The sequence below is a fragment of the Mauremys reevesii genome, linkage group 25 (assembly GCF_016161935.1).
Source record: "Mauremys reevesii isolate NIE-2019 linkage group 25, ASM1616193v1, whole genome shotgun sequence".
In the NCBI taxonomy this organism is placed as follows: Eukaryota; Metazoa; Chordata; order Testudines; family Geoemydidae; genus Mauremys; species Mauremys reevesii.
The window spans coordinates 6,805,426-6,829,254 of NC_052647.1; the positions used below are offsets into that span (position 1 = coordinate 6,805,426).

At 64.3% G+C, this 23,829-nt stretch overlaps 3 protein-coding genes across 6 annotated transcripts in view; 1 reads left to right on the plus strand and 2 right to left on the minus strand.

The window, feature by feature from the left end:
* LOC120391382 (adhesion G protein-coupled receptor E5-like) overlaps positions 1–23,829 on the minus strand; it is a 1,047,477-nt gene that overhangs the window by 788,736 nt on the left and 234,912 nt on the right. The gene's annotated exons all lie outside the window — the stretch shown is intronic.
* LOC120391374 (transitional endoplasmic reticulum ATPase-like) lies at positions 44–18,340 on the plus strand. 2 transcript variants are annotated; one of them, XM_039514997.1, is made up of 18 exons: positions 44–126; positions 1,550–1,661; positions 3,436–3,608; positions 4,500–4,642; positions 4,866–4,996; positions 5,737–5,868; positions 6,468–6,570; positions 7,107–7,240; positions 8,853–8,988; positions 9,233–9,345; positions 9,850–10,014; positions 10,107–10,229; positions 10,653–10,865; positions 11,521–11,699; positions 13,804–13,933; positions 15,912–16,070; positions 16,360–16,511; positions 17,140–18,340. In XM_039514997.1, the coding sequence occupies exons 1-18, from the start codon at positions 107–109 to the stop codon at positions 17,258–17,260; spliced, it is 2,439 nt and encodes an 812-aa protein (XP_039370931.1). In that variant the 5' UTR covers positions 44–106; the 3' UTR covers positions 17,261–18,340. The 2 variants fall into 2 exon arrangements, with proteins under 2 accessions (XP_039370931.1, XP_039370932.1); XM_039514998.1 differs by lacking the exon at positions 44–126 and adding an exon at positions 566–679.
* Positions 18,845–23,490, minus strand: PTGER1 (prostaglandin E receptor 1). 2 transcript variants are annotated; one of them, XM_039515048.1, is made up of 3 exons: positions 23,252–23,490; positions 21,792–22,482; positions 18,845–20,242 (listed from the first exon to the last, which is right to left on the minus strand). In XM_039515048.1, the coding sequence occupies exons 2-3, from the start codon at positions 22,440–22,442 to the stop codon at positions 19,991–19,993; spliced, it is 903 nt and encodes a 300-aa protein (XP_039370982.1). In that variant the 5' UTR covers positions 22,443–22,482; positions 23,252–23,490; the 3' UTR covers positions 18,845–19,990. The 2 variants fall into 2 exon arrangements, with proteins under 2 accessions (XP_039370982.1, XP_039370981.1); XM_039515047.1 differs by having other exon boundaries at positions 21,579–22,482.

Below are 23,829 nucleotides of genomic sequence, written 5' to 3' on the forward strand. Positions count from 1 at the left end.
GGCCGTGGGGGCGGGGCCGAGCTCCAGCCGGGGCGGGCCGGGCGCAGGCAGCGGCGGGCGCTGCGGGACGGTTCGGGGCGGCCCGGGCGGGGGTAGCGCAGCCGAGATGCCGGGCCCGGGCGGGGAGTAAGTGGGGGCGCTCGAGGGGCTCCACCCCCCGAGGCGGGGGGGGCAGCGGGGGACAGCCCGGGGGGGCTCCTGCAACCCCCCCGCCCAGCTGGGAGGAGGCTCAGCCGGGGGAGGGGCTGGAAAAGTTTGGATCCGAACTTGCGGGGGGAGGTGCCTGCCCCCCAGAGGGGCGGCTGGGGGGGCTTTGGGGCGCGGGGGGGACCCCGGGTGTGTTGTTGTGGCGGGGGAGGGGCGCAGCTGGTGTCTATAACGGGCGATGATCCCACGCCGCGGGGTATTTATAGGGGCGGCTCTTGGCAGCGGCTGGGGTGAAACACGATCCCCTCCCCCCGCACGCACCCGGGACTGGCACGGAGTCAGCCTGGCGGAGGGCAGCCCCGCCCCCGGGGGGCCCTGGGGGGGGCAGTTTACAAGTCCTTAGCCGCCGCCCCCCCCGCGGGGCGGGACACAGACAGTTGCTGGGTCCGTTCCGGGCCCGAACCCGAACGCGGGGCCCGCCTGTGCCGAGAGGCCAGGCCGAAGCTGGCAGCGGGAGCTGGTCCTTTACCCTGTGTGTGTCCAGCTCCTCCCCCTCCGCTGCTGCGGTGACTCCCAAATCCTGGGGGCCTGGCTGAGAACCACCCCCCCTTCCCACGCCCCCCCCCCCCGGGGCCTGGCTGCAGGTGCCTCCCCCAGACACCCTAAGGCCTGTCTGTAACACACACAGACACACACACCCACCCTAAGGCCAGTCTGTAACACCCCCCCGACACCCTAAGGCCTGTCTGTAACACACACACATACCGCCCCCCAGACATCCTAAGGCCTGTCTGTAACACACACACACACACACCCTAAGGCCAGTCTGTAACACACACACATACCGCCCCCCCAGACACCCTAAGGCCTGTCTGTAACACACACAGACATCCTGAGGCCAGTCTGTAAACACACCCTCCACCCCCACCCCCGTGACCAGACAGCAAGTGTGAAAAATCGGGAAGGGGTGGGGGGTAATAGGCTTTGATATTAGAAAAAGCCTCAAATATCGGGACTGTCAATATAAAAGGGACATCTGGTCACCCTACTCCTCCCACACTCTCCTGTGCCTGTCTGTGACCCCCCCCTCCCCCCAGGTCCAGCTAGGATTGCCTCTGCTCCCTCTTCAAAATACAAAGTTTTTTAGTTTTCCTTGTGTCCCCTTGGCCCTCCTAAAGTCAGGCTCCCAGACCCCGCTCAGCTCTGGGATTTCCCAGGTCAGGCACGCTAGGGAGGGTTGGGGTCTGAAGGCCCCTCTAAGATTGACATCCTCCCCCCGCCCCCAAGGAGTCCCTGCTCCCAGGCCCTGCATCTCCTGCTCTCTCCTGTCTGAAGGTCCCGTGGGGGGCTGGCTCTGTTCCCTTTGGGGAGGGAGACCCTCTGACCCCTCTCCCCTCTGCAGCCCCAAAGGGGAGGATTACTCCACGGCCATCCTGCGCCAGAAGCGTCGGCCCAACCGGCTCCTCGTGGATGAGGCAGTGAATGAGGACAACAGCATTGTCAGCCTGTCACAGGTACGGCCCCCGTGCCGCATGGGCACCCTTGCCCCAGCCAGCCACCTGGTCCGCCAGGAACCAGAGCCCCTTTGCCCGCAGGGACCCCTTACCCCATGGGGATCCCATGCCCCACTGCCCAGCCAGCCACCTGGCCTTCCAGAAATGCCCCTTCCACCTAGCGGGCTGAGACTGCACAGAGGGGTTGGCCGGGAGTGGTTGGGGGACGCACACAGACTTTGCTCTGTAGCTGAGCCGAGGCCCCTGGGAGCTCCCTGCTGCATCCCGGGACACTCACTGACCAGCAGGGATTGAACCTGGATTCCCCTACACTTAAAGCGCCTGCCCTCTGAGTTCTGGGAGAATCCCCTGCCGCTAGCAATACAGGGGCTAGGACCCATAGCTAAGCAGGCTGGGTTCCCACCAGGAGTGTGTGAAGGTAACACGTGTGTACACACATCCCTATGCATGTGTATACATACTCACATGCTATCTACATACATGCACACCCATCAACACACATCTACATACACTCCCATGTGCATCATGTACCCCCCAATGCACACACATACATCATGTGCACACATTCATTATTCAAACACTGCACATGCATAAACCATGCACAAACACACACACCTCCACATACCCCAGGTGTATACACACACCTGCATGCGTACTACCCCATCCACCCATGCATACGCACATCATGCACATCCACGCTTGAAGCACACACACCATGCAGTCTCACATATGCACCATGCACATTGTAACTCCTGGGGGAATACTGCATCACTGCACGTGTGCAGAATTCATGTCCTCCACAGATTTCTTTACTTCCCTGCAGAAAAATAACTTCTGATGGGAGAGCAAAGGGAAGCCACAAGAGCAGTCATGCACCCCTCCCCAGCAGCACAGGCAGGTCGGTTCAGGTGCCTGGAGCAGTCAATAGAGACAAATCACCACTGGGAGTGTGTGAAAGGGTGAGCAGTCGTGCGTGAGAGAGAGACACTGTGTCCTTCTCCCTCACTATTGCACCACACTCTGCATGGAGAGGGAATGTCTGAGGAAGTAGGCATGGCGCAGGTGATCCCCTCAGGCAGAGCAGAAGTAGCAGCCTGCCTGCTTAGTGAAGTGTTCCCATTGTCTTCGTGAATTCTCCCGGGAGTATAAATTTTTTTAAGTTTTAAGGCTCCTTTAAATGGTCAGAGTGGTGTAAAGGACGGTCTGGCCTTATAAATGCTTATTCTGCTTTAGCGATTAGAACTGGTCTAAATTTTTGTACTGAAAACATTTCTTATCAAAATGTGCTCCATGACCTGTTTGCTACTGACCTTTCTGGGGATGGTCAGCAGCCAATACAAATTGTGAGTTTGATTCCCCAGCCCTCGCTTGCTCTTCAGTTACTTGTGATGTAACACTGAGCATATGGCCGCACCTATTTGTTGACTAATAACTAGAAATAAAGGGTCAAATCTAGCTACATTACTATTAGGCAAGGGGATTTGGGGATTTCCTCCAGTGCTCCCCACTCCCATTCTTCATCCATTGTATTGTAGTTTAAATAAATTACCTACGTAGTTGAAACCAGCCTCATTATATTGCGTTATTTTGACAAAGAAAATATGCAGAATTTTTAATTTGTTGGCGCAGCATTCCCTCAGGAGTAGCACATGTCCCATGCACATACCCCTCGACACACCCTCTGCATACGGACACACCATGCACCCCACACACTCTGCAAATGCCCCCCTCCTCCATGCCCCACGTGGTCCGTCACTGCCCGTCTCTGTTGCAGACCAAGATGGAGGAGCTGCACTTGTTCCGGGGTGACACAGTGCTGCTGAAGGGCAAGAAGCGCCGGGAGACGGTCTGCATCGTCCTTACCGACGACTCCTGCCACAGCGAGAAGATCCGCATGAACCGCGTTACCCGCAACAACCTCCGTGTGCGCTTGGGCGACGTGGTGAGGTGAGTGCCGGGTGGGCCCCTCCTCTGCAGCTGGCAGGGGCTGGCCTGCTCAGGATGCAGATGGGAGACTGTGTTGCTGGGGGTGGGGGCTCAGTAGGGGGCGCTGTGCTGCAGGAAGCGGGGGCTCAGTAGGGGGCGCTCTCCCCTGGTAGTCTGTGCTGCGGGGGAGGTGCTGTGCTGCAGGAAGCGGGGGGCTCAGTGGGGTGGGGCTGTGCTGCAGGAAGTGGAGACTCAGTAGGGGGCGCTGTGCTGCAGGAGCAGGGGCTCTGTAGGGGGCTCTCCCCTGGCGGTCTGTGCTGGGGGGTGCTGTGCTGCAGGAAGCGGGGGCTCAGTAGGGGGCTGTGCTGCAGGGGCGGGGGCTCAGTGGGAGAGGGTGCTGTGCTGCGGGAGTGGGTGCTCAGGAGGGGGGCTCTCCCCTGGCGGTCTGTGCTGATGGGCGCTGTGCTGCAGGGAGCGGGGGCTCAGTAGGGGCGCTGTGCTGCAGGAAGTGGGGCTCAGTAGGGGGCGCTGTGCTGCAGGGAGCGGGAGCTCAGTAGGGGGCGCTCCCCTGGCGGTCTGTGCTGGGGGGTGCTGTGCTGCTGGAGCAGGGGCTCAGTAGGGGGCGCTGTGCTGCAGGGAGTGGGGTCTCAGTAGGGGGCTCTCCCCTGGAGCTCTGCGCAGTGGGGGAGGTGCTGTGCTGGAGGGAGTGGGGGATCAGGAGGGGCTCTCCTGGGGCGCTGTGCTGCAGGAGGAGTGGGGATCAGGGCGCTGTGCTGGAGGGAGTGAGGGCTCAGTAGGGGGCACTGTGCTGCAGGAAACGGGGGCTCAGTAGGGGGCTCTCCCCTGGAGCTCTGTGCTGCGGGGGAGGTGCTGTGCTGCAGGTGCCAGGCTGAGCCGGGCTCTTTCCTGCAGCATCCAGGCCTGCCCGGATGTGAAGTACGGGAAGCGGATCCACGTGCTGCCCATTGACGACACCATCGTCGGCCTGGCCGGGAACCTCTTTGACGTGTACCTGAAGCCCTACTTCCTGGAGGCCTATCGGCCTGTGCACAAAGGTGAGCCGGGGTCGGGGGGAGCCCTGAGAGCGACCCCCCCTGCCTGGGATGATGGTGTGGGGGGCAGCGTGGGGCTGGCTGTCTTGTCTCTGTTCGGGGAGGCGCCCAGCCTGGAGCAGGTTGGGTAGGGCAGTGCCCCAACAGGGGGTGCTCCCGCCAGGTGTGGGTTGGAATCCCCTGTCCCCCGAGCTGGCTCGGTAACGATGTTCCCTTCCCCCACCAGGTGACATCTTCCTGGTGCGCGGCGGGATGCGGGCCGTGGAGTTCAAGGTGGTGGAGGTGGATCCGAGCCCCCACTGCATCGTGGCCCCCGACACCGTCATCCACTGCGAGGGGGAGCCCATCAAGAGAGAGGTGGGTGCAGCTCCTGTGCTCTTCTGCGGGGCCCCAGAGACTGTTGGATCCTGGGAGCAGGGCCCATGGTGCTGGATCCTGTGGGGTGGGGAGCAGGGCCCATGGTGCTGGATCCTGTGGGGTGGGGAGCAGGGCCCATGGTGCTGGATCTAGGTGGGGGGCAGGGCCCATGGTGCTGGATCTAGGTGGGGGGCAGGGCCCATGGTGCTGGATCCAGGGGTGGGGAGCAGGGCCCATGGTGCTGGATCCGGGGGTGGGGAGCAGGGCCCATGGTGCTGGATCCTGTGGGGTGGGAGCAGGGCCCATGGTGCTGGATCCTGTGGGGTGGGGAGTAGGGCCCATGGTGCTGGATCTGAGGGGAGGAGAGAGCAGGGCCCACGGTGCTGGATCCGGGGGTGGGGAGCAGCCCATGGTGCTGGATCCGGGGGTGGGGAGCAGGGCCCATGGTGCTGGATCTGAGGGCGGGAGAGAGCAGGGCCCATTGTGCTGGATCCGGGGGTGGGGAGCAGGGCCCATGGTGCTGGATCTGAGGCGGGGAGAGAGCAGGGCCCATGGTGCTGGATCCTGGGGGAGCAGGGTGGGTTGGGGCTGGGTCCCAGCAGGGTGGGGGTGGTGTGACTGTCTGTGGGGATCAGGGTCTGGTCCCAGAGCAGGAGGGAGTGAGTGCTGGTCCCAGTATGGCTGCCAGGGTTTTGGGGGGCCGGTTGGCCGCACCGTGACCCTGCCCATCACCCGCGCAGGACGAGGAGGAGAGCCTGAACGACGTGGGCTATGACGACATCGGGGGCTGCCGGAAGCAGATGGCTCAGATCAAGGAGATGGTGGAGCTGCCCCTGCGCCACCCAGGGCTCTTCAAAGCCATTGGCGTCAAGGTACCGTGAGCCCGGCAGGGCAGGGCCACCCCATCCAATCCCACAGCCGAGCAGATCTCATTGCTAGGGCATCCCTGCATAAACAGCCCTGCGCTCCTCCCCAGAGGCAGCTGCATCTCTGTGCTGGGCAAGGGATCCCTGTATAATCAGCCCCAGTACTCCACCCTTGGAGCTGCTCCCCCCTTCAGAGCAATGGGGTCAGGCTCTCTGCAGACTCAGGCAGCGGCACTGTCCCCATCACACCCTCTGTCACATTTTCCACCTTTTCCTCCCAACCATGAGGGCTGGCAACACACTTCTTAGTGGAAGCTGAAATCCTGACGTTGTCCAGGACCCTATTTGCAGGGTCCCCTGACACGGGCCTCAGTCTGGCCTGGGGTTTCCCCAGAGCCATCTGGAGGGCCCCTTCCCTTGGCACCCCAGGACAGGACCATTTCAGCCTCGATTAACACCACAGTCACCTCCCCCCAGCACCCCTCCTGATGGGACACTGGGTCTGGGGGCGTCCGCTCTGCACGTCACACACCTGCCCGGGGAGACTGCGTTAGGTACTTTTCCCATCAGGTGCCTCTTGCCAACCGGGTCTGTTCCCTCCTCAGCCGCCCCGAGGCATCCTGCTGTACGGCCCCCCCGGTACCGGGAAAACGCTGGTGGCCCGAGCTGTGGCCAACGAAACAGGAGCCTTCTTCTTCCTCATCAACGGTGAGAGACGCCAAGCAGGAGGGGGGGCAAGGGATGGGGAGCCCGTCCGTCTGTCCCCACACGTCTGGCCATCCTTCCAGGTGTCCGTCCATCCCCACATGTCCGTCTGTCTGTCTGCCCCCACGTGCGCCTGTCTGCCCCCATGCACTCCCCTCTCTCTCATCTCTGGCATTTCTCATGCACCTCCCACTGTGATCTCCATCTGCCTTCCCTTTGGGCGGCCCACCCCCCCTCCTGGTGCTCTGCCAGGAATGGACTGGATGCCCTCCGTTTTTCCCTTCGCCCTGACGCTCTCCCATGCTGGCGTGGTGATGCTGCCTGGTGCAGAGCCGGGCAGCTGGCACAGAGGCCCCATTGTGCTTTGGGGTTTTCATGGCTTCCTGACCCCTTGCTGGGGATTCCCTTCTGCCCTGAAGCATGCGAGTGGCTAGCCCCTGCCATGGCCCTGGAGGCCGGCATCACTCCCGGCACCACCACAGCTGCAGCTCAGTGCCAGGCAAGGGATCCCTTTATAAAGAGCCCCTGCTCCCTCCCAGGTCCGGAGATCATGAGCAAGCTGGCGGGTGAGTCAGAGAGCAACCTGCGCAAAGCCTTTGAGGAGGCCGAGAAGAACGCGCCGGCCATCATCTTCATCGATGAGCTGGACGCCATTGCCCCCAAGAGGGAGAAGGTGAGATGGGGTGGGGATCCCAGTATAAACAGCCTCCGCGCCCCACCCCAGAGGCAGCTGCATCTCAGCATCAGGGAGGGATCACTGTATAAACAGCCCTCACGCCCCACCCCAGAGGTGGCTGCATCTCAGCATTGGGTGAAGGATCATATGTGAACAATCTAACCCATCGGGGTTAAAGTTGATGGAGAAATAGTCGATGTTATTGTCACGGATCCACAGGCCCGGTGCTCTCGCACGGCTCTGGGACAATCCCTGGGAGGACTCCTCCAGTGCGTCAGCCCCCTTAGGGTCACACTCTCTCACTGGGGTCAGCCCCTCGGCTTCCCCACCTCCTGGGACCGAACCTCTGAGCCATCAGCATCCCGGGGTCACGCCACGAGCTCCCCACGACGAGTCCACCTGGATTGGACCCCTGGGGGAGACTTGCACCCCCAAAGGGAGCAATGCAACCCCGGTTTCCTGACTCTGGAGTGACTCTCAGCCAGCGGTGCATAACTGCAGGGTTTATTAGGCAACACAGCTTAGAAAGTCTTTAGTTAACATGAGAATGGAAAGTTACAGCAAGTCCATTTGGGTTGGGTTGAGTGTCGTATGTGTGACGTGGGAGGTGACTGTCCCACTCTGCTCGGCACTGGGGAGGCCTCAGCTGGTGTCCAGTGTCCAGTTCGGGGTGCCTCGCTTTAGGGAAGATGTGGACATACTGGAGAGAGGCCAGAGGAGAGCCACAAACATGATCCAAGGTTTAACAAACCGGATCTGTGAGGAAAGGTTCAAAGCTGGGCATGTTTAGCCTGAGAAAAGACGACTGAGGGGGACCTGAGAACAGTCTTCAAATACGCTAAGGGCTGTTACAAAGAGGCCGGGGATCCGTTGTTCTCCATGTCCCCGGGGGGTAGGACGAGAGGCAATGGGCTTAATCTGCAGCAGGGAGATTTCGGTTGGATATTGGGCAAAACTTTCTAACTCCAAGGGGAGTTCAGCCCTGGAACAGGCGACCAAGGGCGGTTGTGGAATCCCCGTTATTGGAGGTTTGTGAGGACAGGTTGGACCAACCTGTCAGGGACGGGCTGGGGTTACGGGGGCTGGGCCTGGTGACCTCTTGAGGCCCCTTCCTGTCCGACTTCTCTAGGATTCTGTGCTCATTGATAATAAAGAGGGGCCGTGTCGCGGCTGTTGGAGGCCCCAGGACACACACACCTGGCCCTGGCTGGCCGGTGTTTCTCGCTGTCCTGCTCTGATGCCGGCTGCCCTGATTTCCTGCTTTGGCTGGGCAAGGGGGGTTGGTATGGGATGGAGCAAGCCCACTCCTGGCAGGGGTTAGGGCCTATGGGATTTTACAGCACCAGATCCTCCTGCTCCATCTAGGATGTGAGGCCAACGGCTCCCAATCGGAGTGGGAAGAGCAGGGAGTCCTCAGGGGCGTCCTCAGTCTGGCACCAGGGAGCACTGGCCCCATACACCCCCCAGCCGGGCACCAGGGGGCGCTGTGCTGCTGGGCAATCCATGCCTGGCCCAGAGCTGGCTGAGCAGCGCAGAAGTCCCAGGGGCCCCGGTCACTGGTGCTGCGAGTCTCCCCGTTCTCAGCTCATCCCCCCCTTCCTCGTTGCAGACACACGGCGAGGTAGAGCGCAGGATCGTGTCCCAGCTGCTGACGCTCATGGACGGCCTGAAGCAGCGCTCCCATGTCATCGTCATGGCTGCCACCAACCGGCCCAACAGCGTCGACCCCGCCCTGCGCAGGTTTGGTAGGTGCCCAGGTTTGGGGCTGCATTGGGACCCCACCCAGGACCCTCACTCTGGACTGAAAGTCCTGGCTTCCCATCTTCCCCGTGCTGCTGCACTAGCTGGGGATAGAACCCAGGAGTCCTGGCTCCCAGCCCCCGCTCTGGTTGCTAGCCCCCAGCCCCCGCTCCTGGGGCATGGTGGTGCCACACGACGTGTATGCTTGCGAGGGGCTGGGCTGAGACCCCACCCCTCCTCCTTCCCCAGGGCGCTTTGACCGTGAGATCGACATCGGGATCCCGGACTCAGTCGGGCGGCTGGAGATCCTGCAGATCCACACCAAGAACATGAAGCTGGCCGAGGACGTGGATCTGGAGCGGGTGAGAGGGTGGGGCTGGATGGGGCGCGGGGGGGAGAGCTGGAAGGTTGTGTACATGGATGATGGGCTGGGGGCAAGAGTGTATAGATGGGGGGAGGGTCATGTGTGCTTGGGTAGAGGGTGTGGCAGGGGAGCTGTGACCCCTTCCCTGTGCCTGGCTGGCCCCTCCCCATAGCTCCATCCCCAGCTAGTTCCTCCCCCCTATGGTCCCATCCCCTGGCTGGCCCCTCCCCTCAGCCCACTGCTCTGTGCCCCCGTTTTCTGGCTGCCCCCTCCCTGTGCCCCCGTTCCCTGGCTGCCCCCCGTGTCCCTGTTCCCTGGCTGCCCCCTCCCTGTGCCCCCATTCCCTGGCTGCCCTCCGTGGCCCTGTTCCCTGCCCTGCCCCATTCCTTGCCTATCCCCCCTTCCCCTGGGTGGCCCCGTGCCCTGGCTGCCCCCCACACCCTCATGGCCCCGTGCCCTGGCTCCCCCCCGTGGCCCCGTGTCAGGCGCCCTGTGGCTGCAGGTGGCCAGGGAGACGCACGGGCACGTGGGCGCGGACCTGGCGGCGCTGTGCTCCGAGGCCGCGCTCCAGGCCATCCGCAAGAAGATGAACATCATCGATCTGGAGGACGACACTATCGACGCCGACATCCTCAACGCCATGGCCGTCACCATGGATGACTTCCAGGTAAACTGGCGACCCCTCCCCGGGGCCCCGTCCCTCCTCTCCAGCCCGAGGCCACAGCCCTCATGCTCTTCCCCTCCCCCCCCCCCGCACAGTGGGCTCTCAGCCAGAGCAACCCGTCGGCGCTGCGGGAGACGGTGGTGGAGGTGCCCCAGGTCTGCTGGGAAGACATCGGGGGGCTGCAGGAGGTGAAGCGAGAGCTGCAGGAGCTGGTGCAGGTGAGTGGGGGCTGCACTCACCTTGCACAGGCTAAGCAGGGATCTGCCTGTTTGGGGTTTGGATGGGACTCTCCCTACTCAATGCCAGCCCCAATGCCCCACTAGGGGGCGCTGTGCTGCAGGGGGTGGGGTGGGGGCTCAGCAGGGGGCGCTGTGCTGCAGGGGGCGGGGTGGGGGGCTCAGCGGGGGGTGCTGTGCTGCAGGGGCGGGGCTCAGCAGGGCGCTGTGCTGCAGGGGCAGGATGGTGGGGCTCAGCAGGGGCGCTGTGCTGCAGGGGTGGTGGGGGCTCAGCAGGGGGCGCTGTGCTGCAGGGGCGGGGTGGGGGGCTCAGCAGGGGGCGCCTCCATGATGCAGTGAAGGGAGGGGGGCAGTGCTGGCTTTCTGGGCCCCCCCATCCTTGACCCCCGGCTGTCCCGCACCCAGTTCCCGGTGGAGTACCCGGACAAGTTCCTGAAGTTCGGCATGACGCCGTCACGGGGCGTGCTCTTCTACGGGCCGCCCGGCTGCGGCAAGACCCTGCTGGCCAAGGCCATCGCCAACGAGTGCCAGGCCAACTTCGTCTCCATCAAGGGCCCCGAGCTGCTCACCATGTGGTTCGGGGAGTCCGAGGCCAACGTGCGCGACGTCTTCGACAAGGTGCGTGGGGCGCCGGCCCGGCTGGGCCTTGGGGTTCCCCCTCCCCCCACCTGCCTAGCCAGCCTGGGGGTCCCCCTCCCACTCAGCCGGGCCTTGGGGTCTCTCCCCCGCCCGCCTGGCCAGCCTCGGGGTCCCCCCACCCACTCAGGGTCTCCCCTCCCCCTACCTGCCTGGTTGGGCCTTGGGGTCCCCCTCCCACTCAGCCAGCCTTGGGGTCTCTCCCCCACCTGCCTGGCCGGGCCTCGGGGTGCTGGGGCATGGGGGGGCCTCTCTGCTGCTCCTACCCATGAGCCCTGGCTGCAGGGTCTGTGTGGTCCCCTCAGCCTGCTGTGCTCACCAGTTGTGGGGGTGATGCCTGCACAGCCAGAGGGGTGCAGGTTTGGGGGGATTCCTGCTAATCGGGGGAGGGGAGCTGCATGGCGCCCCAGCCTGACCCAGCAGCAGGGCAGCCCCTGTCATAGCACTGCTGTCGCCAGCGAGTACCCCCAGCCCAGCCCCGGGGTTCCCCCCTCCCCAGTGCATTCTGCCCCCCTCCAGGTGTCCCCCACCAGGCCCACCCCACCCTCTCTCCCCGCTCAGGGGCTCCCTGCACACCCTGTTCTCTTCCCCCTCGGGGGCTCCCCCCCATTCCCCACCTTCTCCCCCTGCGCCCCAGGCTCGCCAGGCCGCCCCCTGCATCCTGTTCTTCGACGAGCTGGACTCCATCGCCAAGGCGCGGGGCGGCGGCGCGGGGGACGGCGGGGGGGCGGCCGACCGCGTCATCAACCAGATCCTCACCGAGATGGACGGCATGACCAACAAGAAAACCGTCTTCATCATCGGGGCCACCAACAGGTGAGGCCCCCCCTTCCCTCCCCAGGACACCCTGCTCCCCAGGCCTGGCCCAAGGGTGCGGTGTCTTAGCTAGCGGCTGCTGGGACCAGGACAAGCCCCTCTGTGCCGCCCTGCTGTGTGCTCCTGCACCGTGGGAGACCTGGCCATGGGGAGGGGGGTGAGGAGCCCCCCCCATATATATGAGCTTGGAGAGGCACCCTGGGGGTAGGAGTGGGGCGAGGTCCCTGAGAGGAAGGGGGCAGGGTCCGTGGGGTTGGGGAGGCTTCCTTGGGGTGGACAGGGTCCCTGGGGGCAGGAGATGGGCAGGGCCCTTCGGGGCAGGGGGTGAGCAGGCTCTGTGGGGTGGGGGAGGTTCCGGGGGCAGGGCAAGCTCCTTGGGGGTAAGGGAGGGTCCCTTGGGGGGATGGGGTTCCTGGGAGCAGGGGGTTAGCAGGATCTGTGGGGGTAGGGGAGGGTCCCTTGTGGGGACGGGGTTCCTGGAGCAGGCTCTTTGGGGCAGGGGATGAGCAGGCTCTGTGGGGTGGGGAGGTTCCCTGGGGCAGGGCAAGCTCCATGGGGGTAAGGGAGGGTCCCTGTGTGGGGATGGGGTTCCTGGGAGCAGGGGTGAGCAGGATCTGTGGGGGGTAGGGAGGGTCCTTGTGGGGACGGGGTTCCTGGAGCAGGCTCTTTGGGGGCAGGGGATGAGCAGGCTCTGGGGGGATGGGAGAGGTTCAGGGGGGCAGGGCAGGTTCCGTGGGGGTAGGGAAGGGTCCCTTGCGGGGGACGGGGTCCCTGGGGACAGAGGGTGAGCAGGTTCTGTGGGGTGGGGATGGGGTCCCTGGAGGCAGGGGTTAGCAGGCTCTGGGGGTGGAGGAGGTTCCTGGGATCAGGGGCAGGGGAGGGTCCCTGGGGACAGAGGGTGAGCAGGCTGTGTGGGGCGGGGAGGTTCCCTAGAGGCAGGGGTGAGCAGGCTGTGTGGGGCGGGGAGGTTCCCTAGAGGCAGGGGTGAGCAGGCTGTGTGGGGCGGGGAGGTTCCTAGAGGCAGGGGTGAGCAGGCTGTGTGGGGCGGGGAGGTTCCCTAGAGGCAGGGGTGAGCAGGCTGTGTGGGAGGGGAGGTTCCCTGGGGCAGGGGTGAGCAGGCTCTGTGGGGCGGGGAGGTTCCCTGGGAGCAGGGGTGAGCAGGCTGTGTGGGGGTGGGGGATGGGGTCCCTAGAGGCAGGGGGTGAGCAGGCTGTGTGGGGGCGGGGGAGGTTCCCTGGAGGCAGGGGGTGAGCAGGCTGTGTGGGGGCGGAGTAGGTTCCCTAGAGGCAGGGGAGGTTCCCTAGAGGCAGGGGGTGAGCAGGCTGTGTGGGGGCGGGGGAGGTTCCCTGGGAGCCGGGGGTGAGCAGGCTGTGTGGGGGCAGGGGTGGTTCCCTAGAGGCAGAGGATGAGCCGGCTGTGTGGGGCGGGGAGGTTCCTGGGGGCAGGGGTGGTTCCCTAGAGGCAGAGGATGAGCAGGCTGTGTGGGGGCGGGGGAGGTTCCCTAAAGGCAGGGGGTGAGCAGGCTGTGTGGGCGGGGAGGTTCCCTAGAGGCAGGGGTGAGCAGGCTGTGTGGGGCGGGGAGGTTCCCTAGAGGCAGGGGTGAGCAGGCTGTGTGGGGCGGGGAGGTTCCCTAGAGGCAGGGGTGAGCAGGCTGTGGGGGGGCGGGGGAGGTTCCCTAGAGGCAGGGGGTGAGCAGGCTGTGTGGGGGCGGGGGAGGTTCCCTGGGGACAGAGGGTGAGCAGGCTGTGTGGGGGCGGGGGAGGTTCCCTGGGGGCAGGGGGTGAGCAGGCTGTGTGGGGGCGGGGCAGTTCCCTGGGGGCAGGGGGGTAGGACAAGCTCCGTGGGAGTAGGGGAGGGCCCCTTGTAGGGGACGGGGTTCCTGGGGTTTGGTTCCTTTTCTTCGCCGTCCAGTTTCCCTGGAGAAGCTTTGCGCAGCCCTAGCCCTGTGCTCCCCAGGGCTGCTCCGGGCCCAAGGGAGGCCAGTGGCGGGGGTGGGTGTATGTGGGAGCTGCCCCCTCTCTGGAGGCGCCCCAGGATGCCCCCTGGGTGGGTGCTGGGCAGGGGCTGAGGCTGTCTCTCCTTGTCGCCTCCCCCACATCCCTAGGCCAGACATCATCGACCCGGCCATCCTGCGCCCCGGGCGGCTGGACCAGCTCATCTACATCCCACTGCCTGACGACACCTCCCGCGTGGCGATCCTGAGCGCCAACCTGCGCAAGTCGCCTGTGGCCCGGGTGAGTGAGCCCGCCCGCCCCGCCGTGCCGTCCCACCCCAGGCCTCCTCCCGCAGCCACATGGCTCTCTGGTCTCGAACAGCCTCAGCTCTGCCAACTCTCAGCATTGGATCCTGAGACTTACAATGGTTTGTTCCCTAAATCCCCAGCTCCCGGACTCATGGGAGTACAGGGGAATCTCGGCTTTCACGTTTGCAAAGAAATGATTTTCTAGCTCTGGATCTGGAAAATGTGAGCCCAGGAGGCAAAGGAAGAGAACCCAGGAGATCATCTAGTCCAACCCCCTGCTCAAAGCAGGACCAAACCCAACTAAATCATCCCAGCCAGGGCTTTGTCAAGCCTGACCTTAAAAACCTCTAAGGAAGGAGATTCCACCACCTCCCTAGGTAACCCATCCCAGTGCTTCACCACCCTCCTAGTGAAATAGTGTTTCCTAATATCCAACCTAGACTGCAATTTGAGACCATTACTCCTTGTTCTGTCATCTGGTACCACTGAGAACAGTCTAGATCCATCCTCTTTGGAACCTCCCTTCAGGTAGTTGAAAGCAGCTGTCAAATCCCCCCTCACCCTTCTCTTCTGCAGACTAAATAATCCCAGTTCCCTCAGCCTCTCCTCATAAATCATGTGCTCCAGCCCCCTAATCATTTTTGTTGCCCTCTGCTGGGCTCGTTCCAATTTTTCCACATCCTTCTTGTAGTGTGGGGCCCAAAACTGGACACAGGACTCCAGATGAGGCCTCACCAATGCCGAATAGAGGGGAATGATCACATCCCTCGATCTGCTGGCAATGCCCCTACTTATATAGCCCAAAATGCTGTTAGTCTTCTTGGCAACAAGGGCACACTGCTGACTCATATCCAGCTTCTCGTCCACTGTAACCCCTAGGTCCTTTTCTGCAGAACTGCTGCCTAGCCACTCGGACCCTTGTCTGTAGCAGTGCATGGGATTCTTCCATCCTAAGAGCAGGACTCTGCACTTGTCCTTGTTGAACCTCATCAGATTTCTTTTGGCCCAATCCTCTAATTTGTCTAGGTCCCTCTGTATCCTATCCCTACCCTCCAGCCTGTCTACCACTCCTTCCAGTTTAGTGTAATCTGCAAACTTGCTGAGGGTGCAGTCCACACCATCCTCCAGATCATTAATGAAGATATTGAACAAAACTGTCCCCAGGACCAACCCTTGGGGCACTCCGCTTGATACCGGCTGCCAAGTAGACTTGGAGCTATTGACCACTACCCGATGAGCCTGACGATCTAGCCAGTTTTCTATCCACCTTATAATCCATTCATCCAGCCCATACTTCTTTAACTTGCCGGCAAGAATACTGTGGGAGACGGTATCAAAAGCTTTGCTAAAGTCAAGGAATAACACATCCACTGCTTTCCCCTCATCCACAGACCCAGTTATCTCATAATAGAAGGGAATTAGGTTAGTCAGGCATGACTTGCCCTTGGTGAATCCATGCTGACTGTTCCTGATCACTTTCCTCTCCTCTAAGTGCTTCAGAATCGATTCCTTGAGGACCTGCTCCATGATTTTTCCAGGGACTGAGGTGAGGCTGACTGGCCTGTAGTTCCCCGGATCCTCCTCCTTCCCTTTTAAAGATGGGCACTACATTAGCCTTTCTCCAATCATCTGGTACCTCCCCCGATCGCCAGGAGTTTTCAAAGATAATGGCCAATGGCTCTGCAGTCACATTTGCCAACTCCTTTAGCACCCTCGGATGCTGTGCATCCGGCCCCATGGACTTGTGTTCGTCCAGTTTTTCTAAATAGTCCTGAACCACTTCTTTCTCCACAGAGGGCTGGTCACCTCCTCCCCATGCTGTGCTGCCCAGTGCAGCAGTCTGGGAGCTGACCTTGTTTGTGAAGACGGAGGCAAAAAAAGCATTGAGTACATTAGCTTTTTCCACATCCTCTGTCACTACTCATTCAGTAAGGGGCCCACACTATGTCTCTCTTCCCTCCCCCACTCAGGATGTGGACCTGAACTACCTGGCCAAGATCACCCACGGGTTCTCGGGCGCTGACCTCACTGAGATCTGCCAGCGCGCCTGCAAGCTCGCCATCCGCGAGGCCATCGAGATGGAGATCAAGATGGAGCGGGAACGGCAGAGCCACCCGGATGCCGTCATGGTATGGGGGGGACCCCACGGGTCAAGGGGACAAACCCTCCCTGCTGCAAGGCGCTGTGGGGCTTGAACCCCCAGCTCCCTGAGAGTGGGGCAGCAGCAGTGCCTGAGCTACCCACTCGCTGGGGGATCCCCGGAGCCTTGGCTCCTGCCCCCTGGGGCGCCCCCGCCAGGCCAGTGAGAGGGGAGCCGGCCAATCCCGTGAATTTTGTTTGCTGCGGGAGGCCCAGACCTGGGTTGGCTGATCAGGGCCAGGCTGGGCGTGACTGTATTGTCCCCACCACCCTGGGCAGGACGACGACTATGACCCGGTGCCCGAGATCCGGCGGGATCACTTCGAAGAGGCCATGCGCTTCGCCCGCCGCTCCGTCAGCGACAACGACATCCGCAAGTACGAGATGTTCGCCCAGACGCTGCAGCAGAGCCGCGGCTTCGGCAACTTCAGGTAGGGGGCAGATCCCCCGGCATCGTTCTCAGCCCCAGGATCCCTCTAGTCCTGCCCTCGGCCCCCTGGGATCCCCTCAGCTCCCTGGGATCCCCCCAGCCATGTGCTTGGCCCCCTGGGATCCCCTCAGCTCCCTGGGATCCCCCCCAGCCATGCGCTTGGCCCCCTGGGATCCCCTCAGCTCCCTGGGATCCCCCCCAGCCATGCGCTTGGCCCCCTGGGATCCCCTCAGCTCCCTGGGATCCCCCCCGCCCTGCCCTCGGGCCCCTATGATCCACCCGCCTGCCCTCACCCCCCTGGGATCCCTCCAGCCCTGCCCTCATCTCGAATCTGCCCCGCCCCCAGCCTGACTCCCACCCTCCCCAGGACTATCCCAGCTTCAGTCTCAGCCCTTTGGCCTAGCTGTCACCCTGAGCCCCTGGATCCTCTGTCTGGTCTCCCCCTGTCCCAGTAGGTCCCCCTGCCCCCCGGTGTCACACTCAACCCTGGGAAGAACGGCCCTCCCGTGGCCAGCACAAGGGGACCCCAGGACTGCTGGCTGCACTGGACGACACCTCCACCTGCCTGTGACAAGGCCGGGCTTCCCTTCCCCCCATCGCACTGAGCCAGCCCTGCTCTCTCCCCACAGGTTCCCGGCTGGGAAGCCGAGCGGGGACGGAGGGGCCGATCGCGCAGGTGGCTCCCGGCAGGGCGACAACGGCCGGGGCGGCCTCTTCCAAGAGGAGGGGGATGATGACCTCTACAACTGATGGGCGGGATCACTGGCCCCACCCCCTATGCCAAAGCATCAGCTCCGCCCCTTGTGCCAGACATCCCTGCCCCTCGCACCAAGGCATCTTGTACCGAAGCCTCGGCTCTGCCCCTTGCACCAGAAAGCTCTGCCTTCCCAACCAGACAGGTCCGCCCCCTGCCTCAAAGAGCTCCGCCTCTGCAACTGGAAAGCCCCGCCCCTCGCTCCAGAGAGCTCCGCCTTTGCATCCGGAAAGCCCCGCCCCTCGCTCCAGAGAGCTCCACCTCTGCAACTGGAAAGCCCCGCCCCTCGCTCCAGAGAGCTCCGCCTTTGCATCCGGAAAGCCCCGCCCCTTGCTCCAGAGAGCTTGGCCTTTGCAACCGGAAAGCCCCGCCCCTCTCTCCAGAGAGCTCCGCCTTTGCAACCGGAAAGCCCCACCCCTCGCTCCAGAGAGCTCCGCCTTTCCAACTGGAAAGCCCCGCCCCTTGCTCCAGAGAGCTCCGCCTTTCCACCTGGAAAGCCCCGCCCCCCCCTTGCACCAGGGAGCTCTTCCCAAGCAGGCAGCCCTGCTCCCGTGCCAGCTGCAATTCCCCGCATGCCCCAGTTGCTCTTGGTTGTATTCTTTTGTGTGGTAACAAACCCAGGTCTCCCAGCCCCCACCCCAGATCACAGGACCCCGGCGTCCTGTGGAGTCCCGTGAGTGTGGAGAAAGACCCCACCTCTGTGTCCCTCACAGCAGCCTCCCGCTCGGGATTACAGCTCTGCCCAGCCATGTGGCTCCTCCTGCTGGCAGCCGCCCCCAGGCCTGGGCTTATCCTGCGGGCTGTGATACTGAGTGTGCCAGCCCCGGGGGAGAGACAACCCCCTGGGTTGCCTTGGCACCTGGGCACCATCCTGCCTCTGAGGGCACCCACACCCCACCCAGCGCCTCGCCTCCCTCCCCCAGAGCTGGCGACATGCGCAAGGGCCGAAGGGCCCTAGTTTGGGGCGAGAGGCTGTGGGATGTCCCAGATCCCCCCCCTCCCCCGCAGGAGCCAGCCGCATGCGTGTGCCCAGCACAATCTGTAAGGGCTGGACACTAGTAAAGATCTGGATTGTGGGGGCTGTGTCAGCCGGGGGCTCTGCCTGAGTCAGGCGCCGTGACGGAGCGGGTCCCACACGCGGGAAAAGGGCAGGGGCAGGGAACGGGACTTGGGGCCTTTCCCATCCAGGGGCGCCGGCTCTGATCCAGCCCCAGGGCAGGGGACTGGCTGGCTCAGGGGCGGGGGCAGCTGCAGGGGTGGTGGCCAAGCATTGGAGCCATCTGCGGAGCTGGTTGGAAGCTGCAGCGTGGGCTGAGTTTGCTGGGCCTCAGCCCAGTTCCCCCTAGCTCTGCAGGGTGGCGGTGGAGTTGGGGCTCCCCTAGGGTGGGGGCAGGGATTCAGGCTGCCAGCTGTGAATGGGGGAGACGGGGACTCGCAGACAAACCAAACCCCAGGCACCAGAGCGATGAGTAAAAGCTCTTTATTGTACAGAGCCCCTAGCGCGGCCCCGTGGCATGCTGGGAAATGAACACCCAGCTTGGGGCCAGCATCCCCCCACCCCGGCTTTCCCTGTGGCCATTGGGGGCTCACGTCTGACCCCTCTCCAGCCCCCCCTCCATGTCCTGGAGCTCTGCAGATGTTGGCTGGCCCCAGGCAAGGCTTAGGGGAGTGGAGTGGAGCTGGGGGGCTGGTGGCAGAATGGGGGTAGGGGGCATCTCCCCGACCATCCTGGGAATGGCACCAGCCCCTTGGGGAAGGGAGCAGAGCCCCTCCCAGGTACCTTTATCTCCACCCCCACGTCCAGTGGGGGCTTATTCCCAACCTGCCCCCCCTCAAATACTTGCCACTCCAGCTCTGCCTGGGGGCAGGGGGCTCAGCTGGGGCCCATGAACAGGGAGGGTGGCCTGCAAGGGGGAAGCTGTCCCCTGGGTTGAGAGCACTATGCACAGCTCCATGGAGCTGCAGCCACTCTGGGTGGGGAGGTGCGGGGGGCTCTTCATACGGGAAACCTTTGCCCAGCACTGGGATGCAGTCACCTCTGGGGTGGGGCACAGCAGCTTTCTAACAGCGGCATCCCAATACTGCCCACGCCAGGCCAGGAAGTGAAGGCGAATCCCCTCCAGGGGGGGCTGAGGGAAGCAGAATGGATTCGGCTAGGGCAGCAGGTGGGCCCTGTGAGACTGGTGCCATCGCCACCTTTCATTGTGCCTCAGTTTCCCCAAATGTTAAGCCTGGTTCAATATGCTGCTTCCCCAGAGAGACCCAGGCCCTGAGCTCCCCTAAAGCCACGGTTTGCTCAGAACCGCAGTGTCCTGATGCGCAGGCTGAGGGTGTAACCACTAGGCCCCGCTACCTCTCAGGCGAGGCCCTCTTAGCACAAGCCACCCTGAACCACCACTCCTGCATGTCACCACGGCATTGTGCCCCCGCCATGCCCACACACCCCATTTCCAGGGTGCCTCCTGCTTTGAGCCAGCAGCAGGGTCGGCCCCGGCAGCGCCATTGCTGCAGGCAGGGAAGCAGGATTAAGACACCCCCCCCCCCCGATTCCATTTGCATCTGGCTCAGCTCCTGCCACATCTGCAGTGGGGATGCGCAGGCGGGTGCGGCGCCATCGTCCGACCTGGTGGCATCCAACGTCCCCCCGAGTGTCTCCCCAGCAGGCGCTGGTGCCAAGGCCCTGCCAGGGGCTGGGGGCAGCTGCCCCGTCTTATCCGGCCGGGCCCCTACGAGCGGCCAACCATGCTGCGGTCGGAGCTCTGGAAGGAGCTGACCTCCCAGCGCTCGAAGCGGCTGCCCTTGGCCGGGGGCTGGCGGCACAGCACCCGGTACAGCTTGCGCAGCACGGCCCGGCGCAGCAGGATGTACACCCAGGGGTCCAGGATCTGGTTCCAGGAGGCCAGGCGCACGCCCAGGAACAGCAGGCGCTGGTAGTGCAGCGCGCCGGCCTTGTCGCCCACCGCCAGCGCCACGAAGATCTGCAGGGGAGGGAGGGACACGGCGGTGAGGGGGGGCGCCCAGGGGCTTGGGTGGGGCTTGACTCCGGCCCCTTGCCCCTTCTCTGGCCCTAAATCTCTGGGACTGACCCCTCAATCTGAGCCTCCCCCAACAGCCTCATCCCCTCCCAACCTGAACCCCCAACAGCCCGATCCCCCCAACCTGAACCCCCCAACAGCTCGATTCCCCTCCCACAACCTGAATCCCCCGAACAGCCCCCTCCCAACCTGACCCACCTTCAACCTAATCCACCCACCCCAGCCAGTTTGGGGGGACCCAGCAGTATATACAGCGGGAGCCAAGTGCAGTTACCAGCCACACGAGGGCGCTGCTGTATCAGCCTAGGCCCCGCCCCCGCGGAATCCGCTGCGCAGATACACCTGCCCCTGCCTCCAACCTCCCCCGAGGTCAGGGTCCGGGGGCCGCAGGGGGCAATCCTCCCCCCGGGGGGGGCGGGCAATCAGGATGGTGCCGACTGGGGCTCCTGCATCACCTGGGCTCCCCACCACCACCCGGCCAGCACCAGCCTTTTCCAGGGCAGCCCCCACGGGGACAAGGGCTGAGGATAAACCCGGCTCCCAAGGGGAACCCCCCATCCCCCCCAGAGACCCCCCCAAATCCTGCACCCACGGGGAATACCATTGTAGCCCCCAGCGAACGCCCTGAACCCATGGGGAACCCCCCCATCACTCTTGGGAACCCCCAAACCCTGCACCCACGGGGAACCCACCTTTCCCCCTGGGAACCCCCAAACCCTGCACCCCTGGAGAACCCCCTGTCCACCCAGAGAACCTCCAAACCCTGCACCCATGGAGAACCCCAGCCCCCCAGGGAACCCCAAAACCCAGCACCCATGGGGAACCCCCTCAGTGTACCTTGTCCCTGCAGAGAGAACCCCCAACCCTACACCCATTTTGAGCCCTCCCTGCACCCTGACCCCCCCAAGGAGACCCCCCCAAACCCTGCACTTATGGGGAATCCCCCCACTTCACCCTGACCTACCAAGGCACACCCCCAAGCCCTGCACCCATGGAGACCACCCACACACTGCACCCTGTCCCTGCAGAGAGACCCCTAATCTTGCACTCATGGGAAACCCCCCTTCATCCTGACCCCCAAGGAGCCACCCTGTACCCTGCACCCATGGGGAACCCCCCTGCACCCTGACCCCCAGGGAAACCCCTCCAACTCTGCACCCATGGGGAACCCCCTTGCACCCTGACCTGTAAGGAAACCCCTCCAACCCTGCGCTCCTGGGGTGACCTTCCCACTGCATCCGTGGCACTGGGGGGACCCCCACCCTACCCCCTCACGCACCAGGATAGGGCTCCAGCAGATGCAGGAGACGACCATGATGCCCACCAGCTGCACCACCATCTCGATGTCATGGGCCTTGGCACGCCGCTGCCCGCATTTGCGCTGGGCCCGCAGCCGCGCCCGCACCAGGCTGAGCCCGCTCAGGGTGTTGCAGACCAGGGCGACCAGCAGGGAGGCCAGGCCCAGCAGGGAGAAGAGCAAAGCAAAGATCACCTCGCACCAGCTCTCCGCCGGCTGCACCTTGATGAAGCACCAGGTGCAAGAGTGCTGGATGGTGTAGCTGCCGAAGCTGAAGATGGGCAGCAGGGCAATGCCCAGGGCGGAGGCCCAGAGCCCCAGCAGGGTGAGTTTGGTCCGGACAGAGGTGACCAGCGAGGCGTGGAGCAGCGGGCGCGTCACCCCCACGCAGCGCTCCACCGCCATGACGCAGCCCAGGAAGAGCGGGCACAGGCCGAAGAAGACCATGCAGGCGCCGAAGAACTGGCACATGGCGCCGGTGCTGTCCATGGCGTCCCATTTCTGCCGGGTGGCGTAGAGCTGCAGCACGAAGGCGCCCGGGATGACGTGCCCGGCGAAGTCCGTGATGACCAGGCTGCTGGCGAAGAGCAGGAAGGTGGCCTTGGAGCGGCGCCGGAAGCGGGCGTAGGACTGCACCAGGATGGCCAGGGCCACCATGTTGGAGACAGCGCCCAGCGTCATGGAGAAGATGGGCATGGCCGGCGAGGGCAGGGGCTGCTTCAGTGGCTCCACTCGGCACTCCGAGGAGTTCCCCGGCAGCAAGCCACTGACAGGCATGGGGAGGGGTGCCCCGGGGCTGCTGGGCCCCCCCAGCAGGGAGACATTGGGCGGGTGGCAGGTGAACATCTTCTCAGCAGGGTCTGCAGCTGGCACCAGGCATGGACATCTGGTGGGGGGGGAGAGATGAGCATCAGGGGAGAGTCACTGCCACTGGGCCCCGGCAATGCCCCCACGCGCTGGGGGCTGAGCCACACAGTCCCCCCACCCCCACACTGAGGGAGGTGCCCTCTGCTGGTTCCAGAGGGAGCTGTGGGCTCTCAGTTCCTCCCCCCGCCCCAGCCTGCTGGGGAGGGGGCAGCAGTTTGGAGCTGGGGGGAGGCAATGGGGGAATCAGGGCACGTTTCCCGGCTCTGTGGGGGTCACCCAACTTTCAGGACATTTGAACCCAGGGCAGTCAGGGCAGCGCTGCTGGAGCCCAGGGTGCCCCTGCGGACTGGCACCAAGGAGCAGGACTGGCCCCTCCTGCCACCTGCCCTCCCCTGAGCCTGAGCTCCCCGGGGAGCCCCGTGTGACCCCACGGGAGACACCCCCTGGCACTGGGACGCTGGGCTGGACAGAGCCCAGGGGTGACTCTTGGAGAAGCAGAGAGAGGAGAACCCAGGAGTCCTGACTCCCAGAAACCCCCCTTCCCTCGATCTAGACCCCTCCCCCCGCCCCCGAGCAGGAGAATGAACCCAGGGGTCCTGGCACCCAGCCCCCCCCCTTCCCCGGGCAAAGAGCAGATCGGCGCTCAGCACCGGCCCCGGTCGGGCCGGGGTGGGGGCAGGTTCTCTTTCATTCACCCCCCCATCAGCCCCCCCCATTCCGGGGCCAGGAGCCCGGACCCCGGGTCGCCCCCCCCCCGAGAAGGCCCACTGGGGCCCGCGCCCCCTTACCGTGCTCAGGGGCTCCCCCCGCGCCCCACTCCCAAGCGGCCGGATCGCTCCCTCCGAAGGGTCCGCGCGTCCGGGGCCCGGGCGCCCCGTCCCGGCTGCGAACGGGGCAGAGACGGAGCCGCCCCGGCCGAGGGATCGACGCCCCGTCGGGGGCCGCTGGGCTCGGGAGCCGCTCGGAGACCCCCCCGCCCCGCGCCTCGGCAGCCGCCTTCCCCGGTGGGGCGAGTTCCAGCGCCGGGTCCCGCCGCTCCTCGCCGCGCTGCGCTCTGCCTCCCCGGCCGGCCGTGCGCAGGGACCGGAGCGCCGAGCTCGGGAGCGCCCCCCTGCGCCCGGCCCCCTCCGTCCGCGGGGGGGTGAGCGCCGGGCCACCGCCAGGGGGCGCCCCCACCCCCGTGCCCAGCTCAGCGCACGGGCTCCCGCCCCCCCACCTCCCAGGGAGGGGCTGGGGTGACCCCTGCTGCCAAGCGGCCCGGTGCTGGGCTGGACGGGGTGCCCGGTACCCGGCGCTGGAGCCAGCTGGGACCCTCTGGCTTCTTCTGTGTTCCCGGCACGCGCCACCCTGTGTATGGGAAGTGTCC

Coding starts and splice junctions, on each gene's coding strand:
- LOC120391374 (XM_039514997.1), top strand. CDS start 107: ATGCCGGGCCCGGGCGGGGA. Junction 1,662..3,435: donor GCATTGTCAGCCTGTCACAG/GTACGGCCCCCG, acceptor TCTCTGTTGCAG/ACCAAGATGGAGGAGCTGCA. Junction 4,997..5,736: donor GGGAGCCCATCAAGAGAGAG/GTGGGTGCAGCT, acceptor TCACCCGCGCAG/GACGAGGAGGAGAGCCTGAA.
- PTGER1 (XM_039515047.1), bottom strand. CDS start 22,442: ATGTTCACCTGCCACCCGCCCAATGTCTCCCTGCTGGGGGGGCCCAGC. Junction 20,243..21,578: donor TCTGCTGGAGCCCTATCCTG/GTGCGTGAGGGG, acceptor CCTCCCCTGCAG/ATCTTCGTGGCGCTGGCGGT.